The sequence below is a fragment of the Triturus cristatus genome, chromosome 4_2 (assembly GCF_964204655.1).
Source record: "Triturus cristatus chromosome 4_2, aTriCri1.1, whole genome shotgun sequence".
Taxonomy (NCBI): Eukaryota; Metazoa; Chordata; class Amphibia; order Caudata; family Salamandridae; genus Triturus; species Triturus cristatus.
This window is the reverse complement of record NC_140586.1, coordinates 554495604-554522197: the sequence shown is the minus strand read 5'-3', so window position 1 is coordinate 554522197 and position 26594 is coordinate 554495604. Positions and strand designations below refer to the sequence as shown.

The following is a 26594-nucleotide window of genomic DNA, read 5'->3' as shown; positions in this document are numbered from 1 at the left end:
CGCCTCTGTGCTCCAGATCCAAACAGATTACTACAAGTGGGGTTGAGCGTAGCTTATCCATATGAAATGGACGAAATTTGAAATAAAGGCTTTTTTGATACTACTTACAGTCTACTGGACTTCATTGCCTGGCACACCCCCACTTGAGGTAATACATATGCATATTTGCTCATGCTAAAATGCAGTTTACAAATATTTTTAAGGAGTACCAAATCTTGTCCTACTGCAAATTCTTGCGAAATCACGAAAGCCAAATAGCTGCACTTAATGCAAAGACATACCATGGGTGCACTTTTGAGACTTTCTTTGATAATTGGGCCCCTAATTTGGTCTGGCATTGACCACAACCTTCTGTGTTTACTTAAATTCTGTCTCTCTCTCTGTATCGGCTTACTTCAGTGTGAGTGACAGCATTTTGCTCTTTCTCAAGGGGCATATCAGCACACAAAGTAGTTTTGTCAGTGCCAGTAACTACTGTGGCAGGGTGTGCCTTTCGTTCACTTTTGCCAATGTTTGTTATAATAGGGAGTGCCCGGCAGCTCCCAAACCAATAAACTTTTACAAAAACCATGCCAAAACAAGTTACACAATGACAAAACTTAAAAGCTGACTACCAAGTTCACGCCTACTGGCTTTGCCGAGGCTTGTTTATTTGTGTTTCCCATAATCTTATTGAAACTGGTTACACTGATTTTCCATTATGAATATCTTCGGGAAATACTAGCATGCATCAACACGTTACTGAATGATGCTGCAAAGAAATGGCACTTGAAATTTTACATTAGTTAAGCAAAATGTTATTTTTCCTCCTTTCATTTTTTTAATGAACATTTTATTTTGAAAGCAAAGAATCATCAATCTTGCTTTCAAGCTTCTGTGAATATTTGCATCAAATCAGAGAGCATTCTGGGAGCATTAAACATAGCCTCATATTGCTAAACTTTGAAAGCATGTGTGCACATTTTTATACTGAAACCACTGTCAGTAGTGCAGTCCTAGCTTACAACATTTACTTAGAGCGCTCACCCTTATAATAAAGGCTTTCAATTAATGAACCATAAGTACTAGTTTGAACGGCATTAACATATGGGCACAAATATTTTCTTAACTTGCTGATAGTGCCCTTTCCTGATCCATAATGTGGTACTGCACACTGGCAGCCAAAGGGTTTGTGCTGCAGGGGGTTGGGCCTATTTGTCCCAAGGACAAAATACACTTGAAAACTTGTTGGCTATGACCCCAAACGATATGTCCTGGGTGTCGGGCTATAGGAATTCCACATCCCTGGCAGTGATTGGCTGTATTTACATTTTCGCCCCGGGGGAGAAATATGGATACCGAACACGCAGCGAATTTCCCAGAAGTGTGAGTTTTGCGGTTCATTGTGAGAAAATCGCACAGCGGAACACAAATAAGTTGGTTATATATTTATTTTGGATTTATTTCGGAAGAAGAGGAAGGGGTTTGCCGAGTTACAGCGTGGGGCTCATCCTTTACCAAATTCAACGTGGCCCGTGATCTTAAGGGTGTGAAATTTCTTGTATTCCACCAACGAAAACGACAGTTTTTGTGAGAGTCTCGGCATATTTCAAGTTAACAAAATCATTTTGCATCTTTTAAAACTTACTCAGTGGCTCAGTGACTCCCTCAACCTTCCATTCTCTTTTTGTTGTCGTCACGCAGGGAATGACGAATACGTGCGCATGAGATCACACGCACGGAAGTGTGGTTACCAAGCAACGGCCACAACAAGCAACTCGTAGGTGCGTAAGAGATCACATGCACGCAATTCACTTCCAGGTCAACAACAAACGTAAGGCAACGCGTTAGGTGTTTAAAGGGTGTGAAGTAAGTACTTTTCTATGGTTGTTGTTGGAATATTAAAAAAAAAAAAAAAAAGGAGAACAAGATAGATCTTCATCAACAGTACAATTTATTAAATGTTAAATATTAATTGTAGGAGTAACAATATATATTGAGTTGGAAATTGTTAAAGGACATGAGAAAGCTTAAGTAGAAATATATAATACAGGTTTTTTTTTCAAAGTTTAAGAGTTCATTGGCAATTAAAAAAAAAAAAATGCAATTTGATCCTCCTGCAAAATTTTTACAAGTTAAAGGAGATCCACCCATGCCATGGCCAAGACGGAAGGAAGAATTCTTAAATTATATGAAGGCGATTGATGGTGAAAGGATGGGTTCAGAAAGAAAATAGAGTATTTTATTACATTGTTTAGGCTCAGAAGGCCAAGTCATTTTCAGGTCACTTCCTCAAATTAGTATTCCAAATGCAAGTGGTGACAATGAATGTTTACACGGAAGCTCTGGCGAGATTAGAAAAAAGATTCAAACCAAACATTAGCATAGCTCTTAATCGTTTTAAATTTTACACCAGGAAACAAAATGAGGAGGAATCATTTGATGATTTTCTGACATCGTTAAGGTCTTTAAGCATGAACTGCAATTTTGGAAGCATGTCTGACGAAATGATACGGGACCACATCATAGTTCATGTCAAATGTAAAAAAATTCAGGTTAAACTATGGGTGATGGGTGACCCAAATTTAAATGAGACTATTGCCACAGCTAAAGCGCAATAACAGTCAGATCTATGGATGGACACTGTAATAAAGAATACTGAAAAAAAAATAACGGAAGAGGAAATATGTGCAGTTGGTCATAAATTTACAACGAAACAAAACGCAACACAAAATTTTGGGAAGCAAAATTTTAATAAACCAAAGCAATACTATCAAAAACATTTTGAAGGAACTAACAACCAAGGAATGTGTTTCAGATGCGGGAACAAAAATCACTATGCTTCATTTCCAGGATGTCCAGCCGTGAAGAGAGAATGTAAAATCTGCAATAGGATTGGACACTTCAGCAATATGTGTAGAGACAGACGTGCACAATTCCACAAGCAGGGATCTATATCATCAATTTCAGAGGAAGACAACACTTGTATTAATTCAGACAAAGAGCATGGTTTTGTTGTTTCTGTAGTGGGTGATCATATTCCTAAACATATCAGGTCTCCTAAATGTACTTTCCAAGTCTGTGGGGTTGATCTATTGCTCATGGTAGACTCAGGTTCCCCTTGGACCATTATATCTCATGAATATTACATTTCAGTTTTGGCGAATGTTATTCCGTTAGAAAAGTTGGAAGAACCTGACATAATTGCTGAAAGTTTTTGTGGGACAAGGATTGACATGATTGGGTTTTTTTCAGTTTATTTACACTTCAAACACAGAATGGCAAACGTCAAATTATATATTTCCCAAAAAGGGGTAAATGTGTTGGGATGGTTGGATCAATGGAGGTTAGGTATCATGCTAAATGCAAGATCCACAGAACCAGTGTCTTTATGTGAGGATTATCTCATGAATACAGTATCGACAGTTAAGAAGGGTCAGGTTGAAGAAACAAACACAATAGTTAAGGACCATTCAGGGAAACTCATTAGTAGTTTTGGAAAAGTCTTTATTGATAAATTGGGTAAGCTCAAGGATTTTTCACATAGAATTATACTTAAGAGTAATCACAAGCCTGTCATACAGAAACTTAGGAATGCTCCCATCAACATCAGGGATGAACTCAAGGAGATGTTAGATGAGTTACTTAAAGAGGGCATCATTGAACCAATAGAGTCATCGGAATGGGTTTCTCCCATAGTTTTGGTACGGAAACCTGACCAAAAGTTGAGAGTGTGTGTGGACTTAAGAGCGTTAAATTCTAATATCATTGTTGATTGCCATCCTTTGCCAAACATTAATGAACTTGTATCATTCTTACATGGGGCAAAGATTTTTTCTACTCTCGATATCAGATCGGCATATCATCAGATAGAACTAACTGAAGACTCTAGAAAATACACTGCGTTCATCACTCCACAGGGTTTGTTTCAGTACACTCGCAAGCCTTTTGGTTTGGCGTCCGCAGCTTCCGTATTCCACAGGATTATGTTTCAGATTTTTAAGGACATTGATTCATACGTAAAATGCTTCCAAGATTATATTTTGGTTTTCTCAAAAGATACACATGAGCATCAATTCCATTTACAAGAAGTTTGTAAAAGACTAGAACAGAATGGTTTGACTCTTAAAGCACACAAATGCAAGCTATTCAGAGAGTCTGTAGAATATTTAGGGCATACACTTTCAGGTGAGGGTGTTCCCAAAAAATCTAATGTAGAAGCTATTTCCAAAGCCCCGTTTCCAGAAAATAGGGATCAATTACTTTCATTTGCGGGAATGTGTGAGTATTACAGTAAATTTGTTGAGAATTTTGCCACCAAAATGGAGCCTTTGAGGAGACTTCTGAGGCAAGGTGTCAAATATGTGTGGGGTGATTCAGAACAACGGTCTTTTGAAGAGATCAAATGTGATATTGTCAATGCACCCACACTTAAGCCTTTTCGCATTAACGGTGAATGTGTCATCACTGTTGATGCAAGCTTATATGGTTTGGGTGCAGTGTTGTCACAAAAAGAGAAGAATGAGGAATGGAATGTAGCTTTTGCCTCAAGGACCCTCAATGAATGTGATCGCAAATATTCCGTCATTGAGAGGGAGTTGTTAGCTTGCGTTTGGGCCATTGAACATTTCAGGTTATATGTGTGGGGTTCTAAGTTTACTTTAAGAACGGATCACAAACCGTTGGTAAACATTTTATCGGTTGGTGGAGGGTGGAATTCCACGGCCAGAATTGCCAGGTTAATGTCAAAATTGCAGGAATATAATTTCATTACGGTATATGTTCCTGGCAAAAAGAATGTCACTGCGGATTGTTTGTCACGCCTACCGTGCGAACAAAGTGGAATTATTTCTGTATGTGAGTTTGATGTTGTGATGACTATTGAAGATGTACTTCAAGGAAAATTTCAGGACATATCTGAAATCCATTGGAAAGATTGTGAACAGAAGGATGCTAAGTGGTTATTGTTAAAAGAATACATCAAACATGGCTGGCGTAGAAAGGATAGAATAAGTCCAGAGGTTCTACCATTTTTCAGGGTAATAGAGGAATTAGAGTTAGATGGTGATTTTATCTTCAAGTCAGGGAAGTGTATCCCACCAGAAGGAATATATGAGGTGATATTGGGAATTGCCCACAAGACTCATCCGGGCATTTCATCAATGAAGCGTTTAATTAGATTGTTTTTCTGGTGGCCAGGCATTGATAGATTTATTGATAGAACGGTCAGGGAATGTCCCGAATGCGTATCCAGTGAAAGAATGCTTAAGGTTCATACTCCACCACTTAAAATGGTCAAATGGCCGTCTGAACCTTGGGAAAAAATAGCTTTTGATATTTCGGGTCCTTTCCATATTCTTCCAGAAACTTCACGTTACGCTTTAGTGATAGTGGATTACCATTCAAAGTGGCCTGAAGTGAAATTTGTCCCGAAGGCTACCACTAGTGCGGTCATTGTTTTTTTTTAAAGATGTGTTTGCCAGAGAAGGTTGTCCCTCATGTTTGGTCACTGATAATGGGTTTCGTTAACCTCGGGAGAAATGGGCGAGTTCTTAAAAAAATGCAATATTACTCATAGGTTTACTTCTTTATACGAACCACATGAGAATGGACAAGTCGAACGATTTAATCGAGTTTTGAAGGGGTTTGTCACTGAAGCGGTAAAATTTGGATCAGATTGGATAAGTGCATTGAGGGAACGGTTATGGACTTATAGGATCACACCACATACTACAACTGAGGTTAGTCCATTTAAACTTTTTAAAGGAAGGGATCCGGCCTCATTGGTGTTACCTTGGTGGTTAAGGGAAAAGTCTCATTATTTTGTTTCAGATAAGGAGAATTTGGAAGAGGTTGCTAAACGTGTGGAAGCTAAACAGTTTAAAACTAAAAGGAGATATGATGATAAATGGAAGGCAAGGTCCCATGAGTTTCAAGAAGGAGATTGGGTAAGGATACTAAAGCAGGGGTTAATTTGTAAAGGAGATCTTAAGTTTGGTGATCCTATTCAAGTAAAAAAAGTTTTTGAAAATAGTGTTATGACACAAGATGGCAAAATTTTGAATGTGGGTAAGTTGGCGAAATGTACTAAATTTGATGCCACAAAAGATGTTTCACTCAACAAGAGTGAGGATCACAAGAAAGGTGATTCTGTTGCTCACAGAGACAAATACTGTAGACGAGAAATTAAGATTCCCAAAAGATATACAAATGCTATGTAATTGCTAATTGGTGTGTTATTATGCTTTCTTTATTTTACTGTTTTTTCTTTTGTTAAATAAGGGAGATATGATACATACATTAAGAGTCGGTGTGTGTATCTTTAATCCAGGTTCAGTGTCGCATGCCACTGCATGCGACATATTATGTTTTCATTGGGGTTCCACATTCTAGGTGGAGAGCTGGGAGGTAGGATAACTGTTGTGGCAGAAGGAACTTTGTATCTTGAGCAGTTGGAGGCATATTGAATGTGCTGCCAAATAAAGAGTTATCAATTTATAATTCAAGTTTGAAGGATCATCATTTCAACACACTGATCCCTCGTTTTCCTACTCCAGAAGGAGGATTTCATCTTCTAAGCAGGCTAGGTCCTTTGACTTTTCTTTCCGTACCCCGGCAATAAGCAAGATTGCTTGACCCCTTACTACAGTTTTAAAGGCTTCCCACAGGGTTTGGGATGATCGTACTGATTCCCCATTTTCTAGAAAGTAATTCTCAATAGCTTTTACCAGTTTGTCTTTCACCACAGGGTTCCGAAAGTACCAGGGGTTGATGGTTGCTCTTCTCCCCACCCTTTTCTCGCCCATGACCACTTCTGCCCATAATGGGGAGTGATCAGATATGCCTCGGGCGAGGTGCCTACTTTCCCGAATATAGTAAGAAGATAATCTATGTGAGATAAGCTATTGTGTGCCCCTGAATGGAAAGTGTGTAGGATACTTTCCGGGTGATACACTCTCTACGTGTCCATGAGGCCCAATCCGTCTAGGAAATCTGGGAACCATCTATGTGAGGGGCTTATATTACGGGGAGGACACCGGTCAAGGGAACCAGACACCACGGAGTTAAAAATCGCCTCCCATGACCAGGTAACTTTCTGGGCATGACAGCGTGATTTTACCTAAGTCTTTGAAGGTTTGGCCCGGTAACCCCGGCGGGACATACACTGCTGCTAACGTAAGTGACTTTCCCTTCCACTGTCCCAAAATTGCTGTGTATCTACCTATCCCGTCAGTCCAGGTGCGCTGTATTGACAGCGGATAGGAATTTTTTTTAACATGATGCCCACTTCCCTGTAACCCGTGGTAAAACCAAATTGAACCACCAGTCGGTAGCCCCATCTACTCATGGCTTTACAGGAGTTACCTACTAAGTGCGTCTCCTGAAGGAGTACCACATCCGGGACATGCCGCTTAACATATTGTAATACAATACTATGTTTTAGTTCGTCCCCGAGTCCATTTGCATTCCAACTTAGGAGCTTAAAATTCTTATCCCAGTGTGTCCCCATTTGTGTGATCGTAGCTTGCGTAACCCATCTCGTGTCTAGCAATATTCAATGCCGCCCTCTGTGAGAAAACATGAAACAGCCCAACCTCAACTACCCCCCTCCCTGCTCCCCTGCATTCTGGGCCTAAATCTGCCCATGACTCAAACTAAGCAGAGTGCCTGACGCCCAAACTTGAAGTATAAGTAGAATATAGTGGGGGGTTAAAGCTCCGCCGCTCTGACCACCTCCCAATATCGACAACATTGTGCCCTGCTAGAGGGGTCCACATAATGCCCTTGAGGATAAATGAGACATTTAACACTATCATCCAAACCATTGTCTGTCGTATGGGTTCTGCCACTGCTTCAGATCAGAGTCACTGCTTGGTTAAATGTTCAGTATTAGTCCCTGGCGCCATGCCCTTGCTAAACAGAGATGTAAGTCAAAGCGGCCAGGTCCGCCACTCAGCAAGCATTATGGTCTTTTGTCGCTCTCCATCCCTCCAGCCAGTCTGCAGCCACCTCAGGGTTATCAAAATAACCCGACCTTGCCCTCCGCTTTGACTCGAAGCCAGGCCGGGAATAGCATAGCGTACTCAAGCCCTCTGTCTCAAAGCCGCTTTTTCACCTCCAGAAATGACCGACGTTGTCACTGGACATTTAGGGTGAAGTACGAAAAGAAAGAAGGAGATCTCTGAGTTCTCGTATCTCAGTGGAGGGACCACTTGCGCGGAGTGTAATATAGCGTCTCTGTCCCTAAAGTTTAAGAGTTTCGCCAACATCGGACGGGGAGGTGCACCAGGTTTCGGTCGTCCCCCTGGGACTCTGTGTGCCCTTTCTACCACAAAAAATGTTGACAACCCCTTAGGCTCAAGATGTTTAAGTAGGAGTTCCTCCAAGAAAAGGTCAGCCGCAGGGCCCTCCGCCCTCCTCGGCAGACCAATTATCCATACATTGTTCCTTTTGGTACGACCTTCATAGTCATCTAGCTTATCCTCAGCAAATTTACAGAAAGCCTGTGGGTCCTTGATATCCTATTGCATTTGCGTTGTGTCTCCAATGAGGCTAGAAGTGACGATTTCCATTTGTTTCACCTTCTCCCCAATTTTGGTCAGGTCAGCTCTCTGATCACCATCACCTCTGACGTGATGGTGTCCATCCTTTGTTAAAGTGATTAGCGCACTCCTGCAATAGCATCCATAACATCTTTTATTGTTGGGTCCTGAAGCTCCCCCTCGGGGCCAGTCGCCATTTTTCCTTTGGCACTATGTTCGGATTCGGCGTGTTACGGCAACACGTACTTGTCGAGCTTTGTCTGCTGCGACCCTTTCAAGCCTTTAGCTCCCGAGATTTTCACCCTGTGCAGCTGGGACCAGCCCCTGTCAACTACTCTGGGCCTCTCCCCCGTCAGAGGAGCGTTACACGGTTTATCAGCACCCTCATGTGCCTCGTGGTTTTCAAAAGTTTGACCTCCCCGGCACAGTATTGGGGGAAGTCTCTCAAGGCCGCTGCAGGTGTGTGTTTCGTAGTGTTTATGTCCAATGCGCCACTCAGGCCCAATCTGCTGTGACAATTGCGGGGATCCCTCCAACCCCCACCGGTCACCTGTTTAACCAGAGTCTTCAGCCAGGGCCCCAGCCCCCTATCAACCCTCACAGACACTCGAACAGCGTTTGCCCCAGGGCGCCATCTCAGTTCTCGCCCACAGGAAGGCTGACTGGTGAATTTAGGACAGGGTGCTCTGTACTTTAGGGCACTGCGTTATATGCCAATTAACACTCTGCCGCTGAACAAAGGTCGCACTCTACCTCGGCACCACCCAGCCAATTAGTCCGCCAGTACTCGGGGGTCCAGAGGGCCAGAGACGCCAGGTGAAATCACTTTTGGCGGCGCCGTTTGCCACACTCCCCACGGACCTCTCTCGTAGCCTCAGTGGAATCGCCGCCCAACCCTTCACAGGTGATCTCAGTTGGGGTGGTGCATGTGACGACAGGGGCTGCTCTGTAACTCAACCTCACTTCGTCCCGCTGAGGGCCCGACAGAGGCCACGGCCTCGTGTTGGTAAGGGGCTGGATCGGCTAAGTCGCCACGCCCACTCCTCCATATGGCAGTCCCCGGCTCCCGAACCCAAGAAGGCCACAGCGTATAGCGTTGATTTCTCTGCTAATTTGGGGTCTTACAGAGTCGTTTATCGGCTTGACAGCTCCTGTGGTGGTTCCGGTGGCCCCTCCTCTGTGTGGGCAGCGAATAGGTGTGCCAGATTTGCAGGAAGCGGTCGGGGTTGCTACGGAGCTAATCTAACAGGCCACCATTACGCTCTGCGGCGAAGCCACACCCCGGGTGTGGTGAACTTGTAGTTTACACCACACTCATTCCACATTGCAGTTATGTAGCTAGACATGAGGTTTGCACCTCTGTCTGACAAGACCTCCTTAGGAAACCCCACTCTGGAATAGTCTCCCAGAAGGGCCTAGCCACCACAGGAGCTGTAGTGATCCTAAGTGTAACAGCATCTGGTTAACTAGTGGCAAGGTCCACCACCGCTAGGATGTAACTGTGTCCAGATGCTGTAGGAGTCGTCCTAACCCATTTCCTATGGTATTTAAGGGCTTACCTGTGGGTCCTCAGATTCTTTGTGGGATAAGACTCAAGCCTGAAACCACATCCCTCTTCCACCGTATGGACACTTGGACTTCATCTGGAACCAAAACTCCATCATGGAAGACTCCTGCTGCTTCTGGTCTCGCTGACCTGCAAGTCGTCTTCGTCGTCTGTTTTGTTGCTTCTTCGAGGATCTTCAACAGATCTGTCGGCATCAAGGACAACCAAAGTAATCTCCCTAGGAGTGAAGGTGTCACTCCCCTGCATCTGCAGGCAACGCAATGCAGCTGACCGGTCTGCTCCTCCTGTCATCCCACAGACATTGAAAGGCTCAAAAACATAAGTGGTGAATCTGAAACTCCCTTGAGGCCTGACCTGTCCTCTCAGCAATTTTGAGGCCAATATCCCTTGTTGGAACCGCTGGGACCGAATGCCTGAGTACCCTGCCGACCTGTGTACCCTGTCGACCTACCGTTGTCAAGACTCGTTGGCTCTGCACTCCAGAGATCTTTGGGCTACAAGAATCTCCAGCATCTCTTCCGGCCAAGATCAGCGTCCTCACCGCATATTCTGCATCTTGGGCCTTCATATTTGGTGAGCTGCTCAAGGTCTTTTTGCGACTCCTGTGCCTTCTGTTTCAGAGGGCTCTCCTTCTTTCTTGGGGTCTGCTTTGACACTCCTGCTTGTGTTCAGTCCGTTGGACCTTGCTGGTCCCATTGTTGCTTCTTCTTTGCTTTCCACGCCTGTTGTAGCTGCCAAGGCTTGTTGGTGCTCCCGCCGGACACCGACCCCCTGATTCTAGACTTCAGAAGTGCAACAGCTCGTGCACGGCTCCATGTCTTCCTCAGCATTGCCTGGATCTCACAGCTGCAGCGACACGTCACCGTCACCATGCCTGAACCTTCCAACATTGGTAGGCATAGATCTTCCGTGCCTCCAAGTAACCTCCGAGGGACAGACTGTCCCCTCTGCTTGCAGGTTCTCCTCTTCAAGAATCAACCCTCAGATTCCACCCGACTCTTGCACAGTCTTAGCCAGCAGCATATTTTCTCTAGTCCTCCAATGTGGTCTAAGGCAGTTTCAGACATCACTACACAGTTATCCTAGTTCCTGGGGTGTTACAGGTGGGGTGTCTCTCCAACCTTCTGTTTTCCACAGGGTTTCTTCAGGGACTTCTATTGAGTATGTGGTTGTGTTTCCACTCTGCATACAGCCTCCTTGGGGTTCCTGGGTACTTACCTTGGGTGGTTCCTTGTGTCCCTAGCTCCTCTGAATCTCCTGGTCCAAATGCTGACTTTGGTCGCAGTTCGCATTCCACTTTATTTAGTATATGGTTTGACGGCCCCCAGAGACCACTGTGTATTGTGCTACCGGTAGGAGATATACCAATGTGTTACTGTGTGTTGTGTAATAAATAGAATTTTTTATATATACTCTGTGGTTCATTTTCGTTTAACCCACACTACATTATTAGAGCTGGTAAAACGAGATGCTTAACACTTCTTTTTGATAAGCCTGAAGGCTGGTCTCTACAGCTACCACTTAGAGAGCTTTCAATGGTTGTCTAAAATCACCATAAGGGTTGCCTGGATTAGTGCAAGGTGCTTCACTTAAATAAGTGTGCACCATATACTAAGCCAGCCTCCTACACACTGTAACTGGATTTCTCCTTTTAAAATGTTGAAGAATAGGAACCTTATACTAAAGACAATTTGTGTTGGATGTCATCTCAGAGACTTAGAGATTGGTCCCTGAAACAGAATTAGATACTATGGTCAGAAACATGAACTGTGCCATGTCAAGTTAAGTGCTGGGGATTTTTAGAGGTTAAAATTAAAAGAATAATGACTAAAGGTAGCAACAAATATACTGATCCCTTAAAGGTTTTAGAACTATAAAAAACTCAGCCAAGATGAGTAATGGGAAGGTGTGGGATTTCAGTATCTTTTTGAAGTGTAGATTGGGGAATTGGGGAATTTGTGATGAAGATGAAAGGAGGACCAATTGGAAAACTTATGAAGGTCTTTTTGATATTGTAATTCTTGAACAAGCGAACCAAGAGCAAAGCACTCCTTTTCCTCCTGAAGGTGAAGAACAAAATCCTGCCGGAAGTGAAGTTGTAATTACCAATGGTAGGTGGGGAGACAGATGTGAGCATTGTGATGTGAGTGCAGAGAGGGGATGGAAGATAAGAGGAAAACACGTAGTGGCCGCTCAGTTTTGCGCACCAATAAGTTGGATGATTATGTGTTTTTTGCCCAATGTAAACGTAAGACTAGTTTGTGGTAACTATTTCTGCGTTTATTTCCTTAGATATGCTTTCCTACTTTTTGCAATATATGTTTGAGTAAAATTGTTTAAAAATAATAATTGCAATGTTTTAATTTAAGCTTTTCTTATTGTTCTATTTTAAGTGGGAAGATACATTGTGTAGCTCTTGAGCCGTCAATGGAACGTAATGAAGGCTGGAGAGGTCTAAAGGATGAGCACCCGTCGTATTCCATAGGCGTCAGTTGAAGGGAGCTGGAGAGAGTTGTTGGCGAGTACAGAAGCAAGGCTGTTGCTAATAAAGGATCTTACCTGGCACCAAATCTGCATGACCCTTCCTACTACTGCAGTGAAGAAAAATTACGCAAAAGCCCATGTATGTATATTATTAACATTAAGGTATTATTTTGTTTAAAGGTCCACAAAGCTAAAATATAAAGACTGATTACTTACTGCCTCTCTTCTCCGTCGTTCTTGCTCTCTTTTCCTGGCCAGGCTACGGTCGGTTTCAACACACTGCTGAATGGGTTGCTGAACATCTTGATCGCCTTCTTTATTAGATTTAGGATTTGTTTGAAGTTCTCCCTCCGTCACTTGGGCTGTTGTTGGTTTCGCATTTTTTTTATCCTGCACCCTATAGTAAACACACAGATTCTGCTAGTCCTTATTTGTAACACTAACAGTAAAAAGAGTGAAATCCATTACTAGCATGTGCAATTCCAACTAGAGGTATGCACTTTGTATAGAACATTATTGAAAAGTTCATTCATACCATTTACCCACCTCATCAAGGCACTTTACAAATTTAACAAATTGAAGAAAGCTGTTGCAAAAGCACTGTGATTAAAATAAAGCAGTGATGACCACAGTACCAACAGTTAAACTAGGGAACTATGAAGCTAATGTATACTGACAGAGTCATAGCCCTACCTTTTGAATTATAGTAACCAGGCAGGGCTGCAACCAGCCACAAACCCTTTTTTTGTGCAACAATTTTTAATGGGGTTTTCCTTTTGTTCCCAAAACACAAACAGGTAATACAGCAATTAAACGATGTATAGGACCCAAGAAGATCAGCCATCACGAGGAAGAGGAGTCCCTGAGGACAGGCTACAGCCCGGTACCAGGGTGCAGGGGCCTGCCCCACCCAGACGTAGTGGGCCATAGTTGCATGACATCCAGTGGCATAGGGCTGGAGGAGTAGGCCACAAACCCGAGGAGGGAGGGTAGGGGTGAGAGGCACATGGGTCTGGAGGAGAAGGGGAAACAGGGGAAATTCATGTGGGCACCCAGAGGGAACACTCGGGAGGGCCAACGAACAAGGGTGACATCACCCAGGCACTGGGGAAGCTGAGCAAGGTGCAGCCAAGGTGTGTGGGGTGCTATGTGGATAGGGCCGCCAACCACCTCAGGAACGGTCTGGGCCAACAAAAACAACAATAAAAGGACCGCAGATAATTGTCTCAAAGGCATCCAGGTTGTCCTATGTCCCCGGTTATGTTTGAACTGCACTGCTCCTACACTACTTGCATACCACCGGATGCCGAGATTTGGCAGCACCACTCTGTCCTTCTTGGGATATTGCCACAAGCTTTGATGTAATTAATGCACCCTGAATTTTCATTGTCATGTTGTTATTCGTCAAAGTGTACCTTGCCACTGGCAATTAATTCTCTATCTTTTTTTATCTGTTACATGAGTGCTGCTCTGACAGTATGTTTTCTGATAAATGTGCAAAAACAAACAAAAAAAGGTTAATAAAAACGATTTAAACAATAAAAAGGCATCTAGGTTGTCATTGAGTTTGTATGTCATAAGATCATGAGTAGCAATGCAATGAAGTTCTATATGCCATTTCCCAATGGTGGGGACTGCCAGCTTCTGCCAGTGCCGAAAGATGCAAAGCTTTTCACTGCAAGTGTAGTGGCAACTCACCTGTGTTCATGGGAAGGGAGGCCCAGGAGGTATGAGGTATGGTGAAGGAAAGCGAGTTGAGACCAGGAGGGAACCAGAAAGGGACAGTAATGGCAGAGCTGAGACCATGTATTCGCCCAGTAGGCTGCAAGAAACGGACACATCCAAAGGATATAAAAAAAATCACAACAATAGGCGTCGCATCTCCAGCAGCCGTCATGAGAAAGCAACTTGGCCTGCTTGAGTTTCCACTGCAACCTGTCCCAATCATGCAGTTCAGAATGCGGGTGACAGATTGTTATTCCATCTTTTTAAGCACTCCACCTAAAAACTTCTACAAGACCTTCAATGGCTCTCAATTGAGAAGGGAATGCACTTCAAAGCTTTGTGATATATGCATATGGCTCTGTTGAACACAGGCCTGCTGTATCTCGGATCCCTGGAGACACCTTACCACCCCAACCGTTCCCTTTGTTCTAGCAACCGCAAACTTCCAACAGTTCCCAGAGTTAGGAGAACAAGACAGGGTGGCCAGTCTTTTTCATATATGGGTCCCAAATTATGAGATCCTGCAAGTTCTTTGGTGTTTTTCAGAAACTTTTAAAGACCTGGCTTGTCTAACTCTCATGTCTTTAAGTCTGGTGTCCTTCTGTTTTTGCCTAGAGGTGCGAAATCCTGGTAGGGTAGCTATGCACTTTACAAAGCTATAATAATAATGATAATAACAACAACAATAATAACAATACAGCACTTTGAAGCACAGGAATTTAAGCTGGGATTCCCGGAGGACCTGTTCATGCCCTGCCAGGAGGGTAGCCCACGCCTTCGTGGAAAAACCCTTGCTAAGAGCTGTTCGCCACGACAGTGCTCAAAGGACCAGAATGGAGGGGTTTGATGAGCACTTTGAAAAATCCGGAGACCAGACCCTGGTAGTGGCCCATAGAGTAGAGGTATGTAGGACAGGAAGGCCAAATTCTGCACAAAGAATCAGGAAAGTCTTAAATACAGCACCATAATACATTTGACTCACCCAGAGCAGGCCCGCATGCGCCAGGACTCCCAAGAGATCGGCACATCCTAATGCGCTGGACAGGATTGTGCCACAACGGGACCTTCACATGCAATAGCGGAGGTATGCCCAGCAAGTGGTGTGTATCTCACCAGGCCCCCACTGTTGATGCCAAGACTGGATTAGAGTACCTTGCGCCGAGTTAGGGGAACATGTAGGGCAGCAGCTGTGTTCAGAGAGGGGCATCCTGAGGCAGGCTGAAAAGCACTACCACCCGGGAAAGCTGGAAAGCTAGATAATAAGACATCATACACAGCAATCGCAGTCCGCCCGCCTTAGTGCCCACCCAAAAATGCGTCACCCTGAGCCTAGGTTTACGGCCCCTCCAAATGTAAGCGCTGATGTCTGCAACAATGGAGGCAAGTAATTTCCACTGAATACTTACAGGCAACATCCAGAACAGATAATTGAAGCGGGGGCGACAGTCATGTTAACGGTCTGCACAATACCACAGAGGAAGATTTAGGAGGGACCACTTCTGGAAATCCTGCTTCAAGCGGTCCAGCAGTGGGAGAAGATTATCCTCCACCATATAAGAAAGGCCTCTGTTGACCTTAACACCCTAATCAGTGAGAGAAGTTGATACCCAGCGGGCAGGGTACTCACTGACACAGGCTGCTAGCGAATCATAGAGAAGACACACCCTTTCGAATAAAGTCCTCACCCATACCCATGAGTGGCATTATGTGGAAAAGATAGCGCCAGTCAATGCAATCAAATGCCTTCTCTGTGTCCAAGGAAAGAGCCACAACAGATGGGGGCAAAAGGCAGAGATGGTCTCAGGAGCTGTGGCCTGGGATAAAAACCACCTGGGACTCATGAATCAGGAGGCGCATGGCCGTAGCCAGCACCTCGGACAACACCTTTGTGTCGACGTTGAGCAGTGATATTGGGCGGTAACTGGCACAGTGCAGGGTTTCTTACCTCCCTTAGGGAGAAGGGTAATGGTGGCCTTGTTGAAGATAGCCTCCAACGTGCCCACCTTCTCAGCCTCCAGGAACGCCCTCATCAGGTGGGGGACTGAAAGTTACTTCCCTGGAGAACTGCATGTAGGGAGGGCCGCTATAACGTCGGCCATCTCCTTCTCAGTGATGGCCCCCAACAAGAACTCCAGGCCCATAGCAGACAGCACCAGCACATGCAATGGGGTCAGAAAGGCCTCTATCTGTTTCAGGTTAGCCCCGTGGTCTGCAGAATAAAGGAGGTGTAATAGGATGAAAACAGGGCTGAGACATCACTAGGGTAAATGAGGAGGGCACCTTCAGGATCACGGACCGTGGGGATACCAAGTTGAGATTCCCTTTGATTCAGCTGGGCGGCTAAAAGCCGGCCTGCCTTTTCACCATGGTCATAATAGCGCCACTGCAGTTTTACTAAGGCCTTCTCAGCAGACTTGGTGAAATAGGAATTTGGCTGTATTTGAGCAAGTTCCAGCCATCGGAGGAGAGACAGGGTGAACGAGGCAGTGTTTTGAGTCATGAGAGTGCACATGTTGCGTTCCAGAAGATATCCGGCTGCACGCTCTTTGCATCTCGCAACTGCCATATCCGCCATCTGTTGCCCCAAAGACTCGTCTTGACAGCTACCCAGGGCATCCTACCAGAGGACACCATGCCCTCATTGTCAAAGAAGTAGGACCGGATATGATTGCGCAGTTTGATCGTCCCCTCAACCTGCCGATAGACAAAGGCCTGCATACACCAGAAATCAGGAGGGGGTGCATCGGGAACCGCATCCAGCTCAAACAACATCTAACTATGGTTGGAAAGTCCTGCCTTCAGAATGGCGCAGGAGGTAACGCAGGGCAAGAGCTGACCATGCAACAAAAAGTAATCAATTCAGGACTGAATCCTGTGTGGGCAGGAAAGGAACGTGTACTCCCGGTTCCTTGGATGCAGTAAGCTCCACACATCAACCAGAGTGTGGTCAGAAATCAGATCCCCAAGAAGCGCACAGTGTGGCCTATTGTGCGTATCATCCTGGCCCATCTGATCCAGGAAGGGGGCCGGTGCCAAGATCCATTCACCACCCAACAGCACCGGCGTTTTGCCAAGGCAGGGCAGATGCGGGAAGGCAATCCGATTTGTCTGCAGTGGGAGCATAGGCCAGCCCAACCACCACATGTCTATCTAAAATCCTCACCCTTGTCAATACACAAGGAGCCCCCCATATCCAACCAGGTCCTAAGCACTGAACACGGCAATGATTTACGTACAAGGATGGCCACCTCACACTTCTTTAAGCAATTGAGCGATGGGTAAGCAGCACCGGAAACAGCTTCCAACATACTACTACTAAGGACTGTGCCCACCCACTCCCGATTAAGCTTGGCGGACTCAACAGGGGACAGATGGGTCTCCTGCAGGAGGGTTATGACACGTGCTATGACACCTGGTTGGTATGGAGATGTTGTCTAAACGCGCGGACCCTACATAATTTTATAGGAACTACACAGCATGGCGCCGCCAATGTTGGTTTGGTACTTATTTAACGGTCAAATCTGAGTAGTTAAGTCATTTCTTTCTCAGAGACCCCTACTCACATTTACCCAGAGACGTCTGGAGTGGGAAGGGAACAATCCGCCACAGATGAGTAGGCATATCTTATGTATTGACTGTAGGTTTATCAAGCTTGAAGGACAAACAGTTCCCTGTCGTGCATAAAACCTTCTCAGTTTCCTTGAAAGTACTTCTTTTCAAATAATAGCTGACCATGACGCTGCTGCACCAGCATAACATGCGGCTGCAGCAAGGGAGGAAGAAGATGAAATAAACAGTTCAGAAAATGTCAGAAATGCCCTTACTTTAAAACTAGCAGACTATGGAGTCACAGCTAGGGGTGGAACAGTAACATTTGTGATTGAGGCACACAAATCATACAGAACAGAAGTATTCTATTCATGGATTAAATTCCCACAAGCAGATGCACAACACATACATTTCATTTTTATACTAAAGATGAAACACCAGATGAATACTGTCCGTATGAAGACATTGAAATTCCACTTACCTACCAGGAGCACATAAACTGGTTTAAAGGCGCCCTCCCACAAAAAGAAAAAGTAAGACTCGGTCCGCTCGGAAGAGATGGAGCAACTTGGCCAGTCCTAGCAGCTTACAAACCGCATCTAGACATTGACACAATGCCAGTAGCAGACTTGCATCTACTTCATAAAGAAATCATAAAACTTTACAGAAACCTTACAGTTTGTGATGAGAACACTCACACTTCAGTCGGCAAGGGCCACACCAGCGGGACAAATTCAGGGATCTACAACTAAAATAACTCTACACAAAGTTATGGGTAAAATGGCCACTAGACGTGAGCAAATTCCATTCTGGATATCTAAAAAAATAACACAGTTGGAGGCAGTGTTTCCACACACAAGCCCTCAAGAAAAAAAACACAGAATGCTAACAATCTGCTTGCCAATGTGGATAGCTCCCCAGATAGAGGATTGTACCTCTTGGGGTACAGTTTTCGCTGCCATATATACCAGAACCCATGGTATCCCTTCAATAGCAGTAATATCAGATGTAGTAAGACATATACAGAATGAGTATGGAGCAGAACCTGCTCTGAACTTAGGGATGAAATTGTTAGGACATTTTGCCCAGGTTTCAGCTATTATATTAGCAAACATAAAAGGGGAAGCAGCGGCAATACAGCAACGCCGGAGGGATTTCACTCCTTTACAACAGGAACGTGAATTACCTAAAATTATCGAAGATACCTATGCCGAATTAGGTAGCGATAGTTTGGGAGGTAGAGCAACAAAACCTCAACTCATGGGTAGTCCTGATAAGGAGAACACCAAGCAAGCACCTGATTCTTCCAAGAAGAAATGGGATAACAATAAAACACAAAACAATAGCGAGAACAGATCACAATCCAGGGGTGGGTCTCCTCAACAGGAGCCCTCCGAAAGGAGGTACAACCTTAGGAAAACATTAAAAAACCTGACAGGTATCAGGATGATGATACATGTTCCTCTCGTTCCTTTCAGGGTTTATCAGAAAACTCTGACAGGGAAGGACGGTCAGAACACAGACAAGAAGAGCGTACAAAGTCCAGAGACATACAACGCGCTCCAGACTATATTTCCAAAAAAAGAGAGAAACAAAAATCAAAACCTCAATTTAATAAGAAGGTAGCAGGTCTTAGAGTTAGACATGCCCAGAATCCTGAGGACGTAACTTCTGAGTGGAGAATGGGATCTGACTATGCTAGACAGTGCAGCAGAAGTAACAATAGCTCGCCAGAACCTGATGGAATTTCTGGTGACAGCGGAGTTGAATGAACATATCACAGTGGAGACACCGGATAGAAGGGTAAGTGTCCCACATATGTTACATGAAATAACACTCCAAATGGAGAGGAAAAACCCAGAAAGATTAAAGATCTCTTTTGGGAGAACCTGACTCATGGATATGACATCCTTTTAGCTGAAAAAGATTGGCAGCCTGAAATTGTTATGGAGTAACCAAAAGGAGAAACGGAAATGTTACCAGCTTTTTCTGACCTCTTTCCAATATACTTAAAACATACATACACGCAGGAATGTACGGTAGCACTTGCTCCAGCATTATCTCGCAACCATGGTGGGTGGCATGCTGAGTCACCTCACCATGTAATCCCAGTAAAAACGACCCCAACTCCACAGAGACAGTACCCAATAAAACAAGAAGTGAAAAACACTAGTCAGGGAGATCTTAGATCAACTTGAAAACCAGGGTGTAATTGAGACTTGCACCTCTTCAATGAATAACCCTTTGTTTCTCATAATGAAACCGGATAATTCATACCGTCTTCTTAGTTTTAGAGTACAGACATCTGAACACATGCACTAAAACATTTGCAGTACAGAATGCACACAGGGCCGCATTGACGAATAACATTGTGGGGAAAAATATAAAACAACATTAGATATCTCAAATGGATTTTTTTCTGCCAAAATATAGCACCTGAAAGCTGATATTTGACAGCATTCTCAGCGCTCGGTTCTCAGATTCAATTCAGTCGACTCCCCCAAGGGTATTAGAATAGCCCTGGGTTGTTCTCCGCTAGGGTAACAGAGTTACTTCAGAATTTGGATGAAGAGGCATTGTCCTATGTAGATTACATTTATCTGACGGATGATGATTTAAAGGATCACTTGACCAGGGTGAGCAACATAATTTTGGGCTTCGCCTCGGAGGGTCACAAATTCAACTTTAAAAAACTCTAAATTAGCCCACCTCAATGTCCTATTTTTGGGATATGAGCTTTCAAGTGAAGAGAAAAGCCTGGCAGCTAACTTTTCAGAAAAGTGTGCGCTGCTCCAACATCCTAAATCTTTAAAAAACTTACAATCCATATTGGGATAATTGAATTTTGGCAGAACTAACATTTTACATTACGCAGAAAAAGCAAAACCTTTCTACTTCCTAATAAGACCTTATTTTTCAGTTAGGCATTGGACACAGGAACACACAAATATTCTTCTTTCCTTACAAGCTGACATGATGGCTTCCAAACACTTACACACGTGTAAACACCACGAATTTGGTGGTCCGTGCTATAGCGGGTCAATCTGGGTATACCTACCTAACCTTCAATGAAAGAGTAGCTATAGCATATAAATCACACCTGGACACAAATGCAGAAATGCATTTTGCTTTTACAGAAAACATTCTGATAGCAGTACAGACTGATGTAGTGAGAGAAAGAGCACTGGCTCAGGGGAAACTAATAATTGTCCTGACTCCGTTACCAGCATTAGAGGCTGTCACAAAGGCAATTGTTTCAAATGCTAAAGCTTTACATCCAAGATGGATACAATGGGCTAATTCTCTCACTGCAACAGATGTAGATTACAAATGTGACTCTACACTTAAAATGCAAGCATTTCTGCAATATGAACAAGAATACTCTCTCCCGAATTAAATAATGCCTCTAGATCAGTATGAATATATCATTTACAATGACGGATCAGCTCAGCCGGCCGTAGGAAATAAACAATACAGCGTCGCATGTGCGATTGTGAAGGGTCGTATGCAGGACGCCAATTTCCATCCTAGCAGTAAGAAGATAGTCTCTAGGAAACTGCACGGCACAGCTGGCAGAATTAAAAGCCCATCTACCGGCACTAATAAATACGGATCGAGAATTCCCGACACTGATTGTGTGCAATTCATTTTACTGTGTCCAGACATACAATGAATATCTTTATTTTTGAGGTCAGAATGGGTTTGAAGACTCAAAAGGTTGCACAATCAAGCATAACTCACTATGTGAACAGGTAACTGAGTTGAAAAATGAACTACCGAGAGCTCACATGATACACATGCTGAGTCATCAATGCGATGGCGTTTACGTTGAAGGGAATTCATTGGCTGATGAAGCCGCAAAAGGGGCAGTACGAACTGCTGCTGTAGCTCCAATCACTCGTTCTAGTACAAGAATAGATGGACAGATAAAGGTAGCTGCCACTGCTTCACGCAAAAACAGCACAGTCTTAACAAAAGGTTTTCCACTCAAGCACTCCTACAATTTCCAAAGCTCAAATTCCAGGAGAGGGGGACAGAATAATACCAAACATGGATCGCAGATTAGGTTTAATACTAGCTGCACATGAGGGTCTAGGTTCTGCACATGTAGGGATTACCACAACAGTTTTATTATTGAATCAACTCTATTGGTGGCCAGGATTAAATAAACAAACAAAGAATTTAGTCTTAAAATGCGACATGTCAGCAGATGGAGGGTTCCACCGTGGTACGTCCAGCACAGACACCATTATTTATATAAGACAGACCACTCACTTGTGTCTATTTGGACCACTGCGGCCCCCTACAATCAGATGGGGCTTACAAGTAGGGCATTCATGCTCTAGATTCCTGTGGGTTTGGCCTCAGCGCTCGACTGATGCTTGAACTGTTATAAAAGATCTGTAAGTCTTCATAGGGACATACGCAGTTGGCACATTACATTCTGACCGTGGCGCGCGTTTAGCTCTAGGGCTTACAAGGAAGCCATGAGAAGTTTGAGAGTTGCACTGCAGTACTCCTCTCTGTACCATCCCGAGGGAAATTCGGTCATGGAGAGGATAAAACAGAGACTTAAAGCAATCTTTAACAGCAAGAGTATTAGGTTTGGGTGGTAGTTGGGTCAATCACTTATATGGGGTCCAGAGGGCACTCAATAATATACCAAGAAGTTCCCTAGGAGGTGTCACTCCTTACGAAGTCCTATTTGGAACGAGGATGTGGGTACCTGATCTCGACTATGAAAGTACAGTGTTGGATGAAAAAAACATTTTACATCAATAAACATTTGGCTGTTTTACAGGTTCGCAATGAATTCCGGGCACTACAAAGCAACGTGCGAGTAAAACACACCGCCACTGGGGAAGTCAAATCAGTCCCAGCAAGACCTGCCTGGATCCCAAAAGTCGGGGATCTGGTCAGGGAAAAGTTTGTGGACAAGAAAGAATTTGGGCCATCATACAGAAAGCCTGTACAAGTCATGGCTGTCGAAGGAACAAGAACAGTACTTCTTCCGCCTCTTGCCGGAAAAAAATGAAAAGAGATTGGTCTCCATCGAACTGATCAAACCACACTATGTAGCCAATACTGAATAGTAGGCCTCGTGGGCTCCTGGGTAGCTGATGCTCTCCTCTCGCTACCATACAGGAAGTTCAGACAGAAAGATTCATAACATTTGAAGAGTCACCAATGCAAAATAATGGACTTTCCAACAATGAAATGGAACTCGTTCCTGTTGAAATAGAACATCAAAACACAATGAAAGACGAATATCAATTCGGCCTAACAGCGATCTCTTCATCAATATGCCTCTACAAAAGATGTCTGCCAGGTTAACTAAACCTACTGAGTTACCCAAGATAGATCAAACTGCATCTTGCTACTTCATCGATTTTGATACCTTTTCTCTTGATCCGAGCGAACCTGAAACAACGCCAGCTCAAGTTTCCCGTAAACAACAACTTTACGACTTCTTCATTTTTCTGAAAAAGACTTCCCTAGTATCACCTTGACTACAACTCTGGATAATAACTAGAATATTGTTTTTTCTATTCTAGATCGGCCTAGTGACTGTTTCTATTCATGAGTAAGCAAAAGACAATCTCTCAGTACGCTCTGCAGTATCAAATGTGAACTTGGTCATCTCATCGTAAACAAAGAGACCTGTCCTTCGTGAACATTATAGCAGTTTCAATTTCTGATAGTATACTTTGGGACAGAGTTTCATATGATGTATTTGGTCCTACTGAACTTTTGAAAATACCTCATGTATTCAAAATTTCTTTAAATGATATTACCTCCAGTACATTTTCTGTCAATTGGGACTCTGAGACTGTAAATAATATGTTGTCTGATTTAGAACAATCTGCTGCATTTTCAAGCACTGAAATGTTAGAGGACACAACTGATTTCGACACAATGTACTGTTGCCAACATTATGGTCATCACTTCTTACATAAATCCAGTATCCCACGTAATATTTTTACTAACCACCAATGGGAACATTGCCCAACACCACTGAAAGGTAGTTTGCACAGAAATGTTCTTATTTTTCAAGGTTTAACACTTCTGACGCAAACTCATATTACTATAAGGTTGCACCTACAACTGCATAGAAAAACATGCTAACTAAAACCAAACAGATTTACTCTGCATTCTTTATTTCCCAACTGTCTGAACAGGGTTTCGACTTATGGAAGGACACTATAGACAAAAAATCAGTCTGGGGTTCAAAGGAACGGCAAGTTCAGGGAACAGAAGCACTATTCAAGCATGCCTCATTCCACAGCAGATAATGTTTCTGAATGACACTGTGCAACAGACTTCCTGTCTTGGACTAGCCAAGAATAAAGACTTGAACACACCTCAGATCCCCTCACGTCACACTTTGAGGGAGGGCAGAACTTTACGACACATGGTGGGGATACAGTAGATGACATCGTACATACAATTTCATACAATGCGTCTGACCCCAAGTGGAATGGATGGTTAGTTTGGCCCACAGACACATAGGTGTCAAACAAGATTCAGGGGCACTTCCGAAGGGATTAGTACCATATGCCAGACCAACGCTATGTACAAAAAGGACAGCTGGGGGTGGTGACATCTTAAGTGTTGGGAAGTTATGCCTCGATTGGCTAAAAACCTCAACACTGTCCCAGGTGAAACAACACTTATCCTCACTACCAGACAATGTGGATTTAAGGGACTTTTATTGGGCCCCCGAAAGCCAGGTCAGAAATGTTTCCTATACGTCGTTTATAATGAAATTGGGAAAATCTCTCAACAAGAAGCTGCGGAGAGACTTCATGAAATTAATAAAATTAACCTAGAGAAGGCATTAGCGGTAGTTGATAATGGTATGACTACATTAACATCCAGGATTTAGTCACTGGGCAACATTGTATCTTCTGCTATTGATATACTAGGACAGGATTTGTCCATACTACAGCACGAACAGTCTCAATTATGTTCCATTATGTTGTTAAGCTGAACCCTACAACCACTGTGTTCCGGTTATGTGCCTTGGCGATTTATGAACATTAAGTCCCTATTCTCTGCATACAATCTAACTAAGAAGCACATAACAATGATACAAAGAGGAGCAAAATATACACTGTTGCATATTGAAAAACTGGACCAATTACCTTTCACTGTGGCAGAGTCACCATCCACAGAATGGTTAATTCATGGCCATATAACGTTACCGGTCACAACTTTCCAGTTTCAATATTGCCTAGAACAACAACAGGCAGGCATATATGAGGCGATGGGTAAGGAATTCATCAAGGAATCTTGGTCACTGCCGTATAGATTTCGATGCAGGAGTGGGGACATGGAAGTGTTTCTAAGAGGTACAAACTGCGAAAACTCTTTAAGTAGATCTCTCTTCTGCCAGGATATCATGCTTCACAGTTATAGAGCTAGATTTCATCAAGATTAGGTATTGCTTTATTTTTGTGCTTCAGACAGACTGCATTTAAAATGACGCAGATTTTGGCGCAAGCAAAATAAAAACATGACATAAGGCCTGGTCAAATGTATTCTTTTTAAGTGGCAGATTTTGGTGCATGAAAAGTAAAAACATGAATCAGTTGCTTTTAAAGGGTAACACTTTTGCTACCTACAAGTGAAAATATGAAATACGGCCTGGTCAGAATGCTTTCAGTTTAAGAGTGCTTTCATGTAAAAAATAAAAAAATAAAAAACATGCTAAACAGCATGTTTAAATGTGATTAATCAATATGTATTCTCACTATAGAATGCACATTATTTAGAAAATATATTTGTACTTTCAAAATAGCATATAATTGTACTGAATTAACATGTATTTTTGCAAGAGTAGAAATGTACTGAAATGTATTTTTGCACTGTAGAAAACCACGTGATTTCAGTTTGCTTTAGTGGACTCAGCTTACTGCAGTTTTTGCCCTTGAAGATTAGCATGGTATGTGCTCCTCTTCCCTACCAACTTTCAATGAAAGGGCTTTGTTAATAAATCACGCCCTCCTGTTTCCGTCTCTTTGACCTTCACTATATTGCATATTTTTTTTTTTTGTAGCATGTTTAAACAGTGGAGTGAAGAGAAACTGCAGAGCACACATTTTTCTTATAAAATGTATTTTTCTGTTTCCTCATAAATATTACTTTTTGTTACAGAAAATGTAATTGTTTTAAAATGTAAAAGGATGTGAAGTCATGTAATGAGGAACACGCCTGATTAATGACGTATCCAGTCAGCCCATGGGGAGACAATGTGTCTTGAAGTTCTGATTGGACCAGCTGTGAGGACCAAGCACGTGGACTTTTGCTTGAAATATGGCTTACAAGTGAGAGGGGTAGCTATTTGCTCATTCTTTCCTAAACGCCAGACAGGACAGTAGTCAGATAACTGGGTGCCATAGAGAGAGAAGGAGGAGCTGCGTCTGTGGGGTCTATTTTGCAGCTCCTGAGACAGAGAGACAGACCAGCACACCGAGGCAGAGAGAGAGAGCTGAGAGGATCAGAACAGGTTTAGATTTTAGGTGCTAAGCTTTACATTTCATGCTTTGACTAACTGCTTTTGAAAAGATGTATTTGTCCTATGCATTTATTTCTCTTTATGGGAGATGTTTGCCATTAATAATTACTGATTAGCCTTGCAAGACTCACTCTTTTCTTAGAAACTCTTTAAGAGTTTGACTGACAATTTTGCGCCACAGTGTCTTCCTACATGGAATGCCTTGTATGCAGACTGTAATATGTTCTGT

The 26594-nt window shown here is 43.3% G+C and overlaps 1 protein-coding gene across 4 annotated transcripts in view; it reads right to left on the bottom strand.

Annotated features, from left to right (window-relative positions):
* BRDT (bromodomain testis associated) overlaps positions 1–26594 on the bottom strand; it is a 1895586-nt gene that overhangs the window by 114711 nt on the left and 1754281 nt on the right. For all 4 annotated transcript variants that reach the window (XM_085602176.1, XM_085602174.1, XM_085602177.1 and 1 more), the window contains one exon: positions 12790–12970. In XM_085602176.1, the coding sequence (XP_085458302.1) occupies positions 12790–12970 (181 nt within the window). The remainder of the gene's footprint in view (positions 1–12789; positions 12971–26594) is intronic.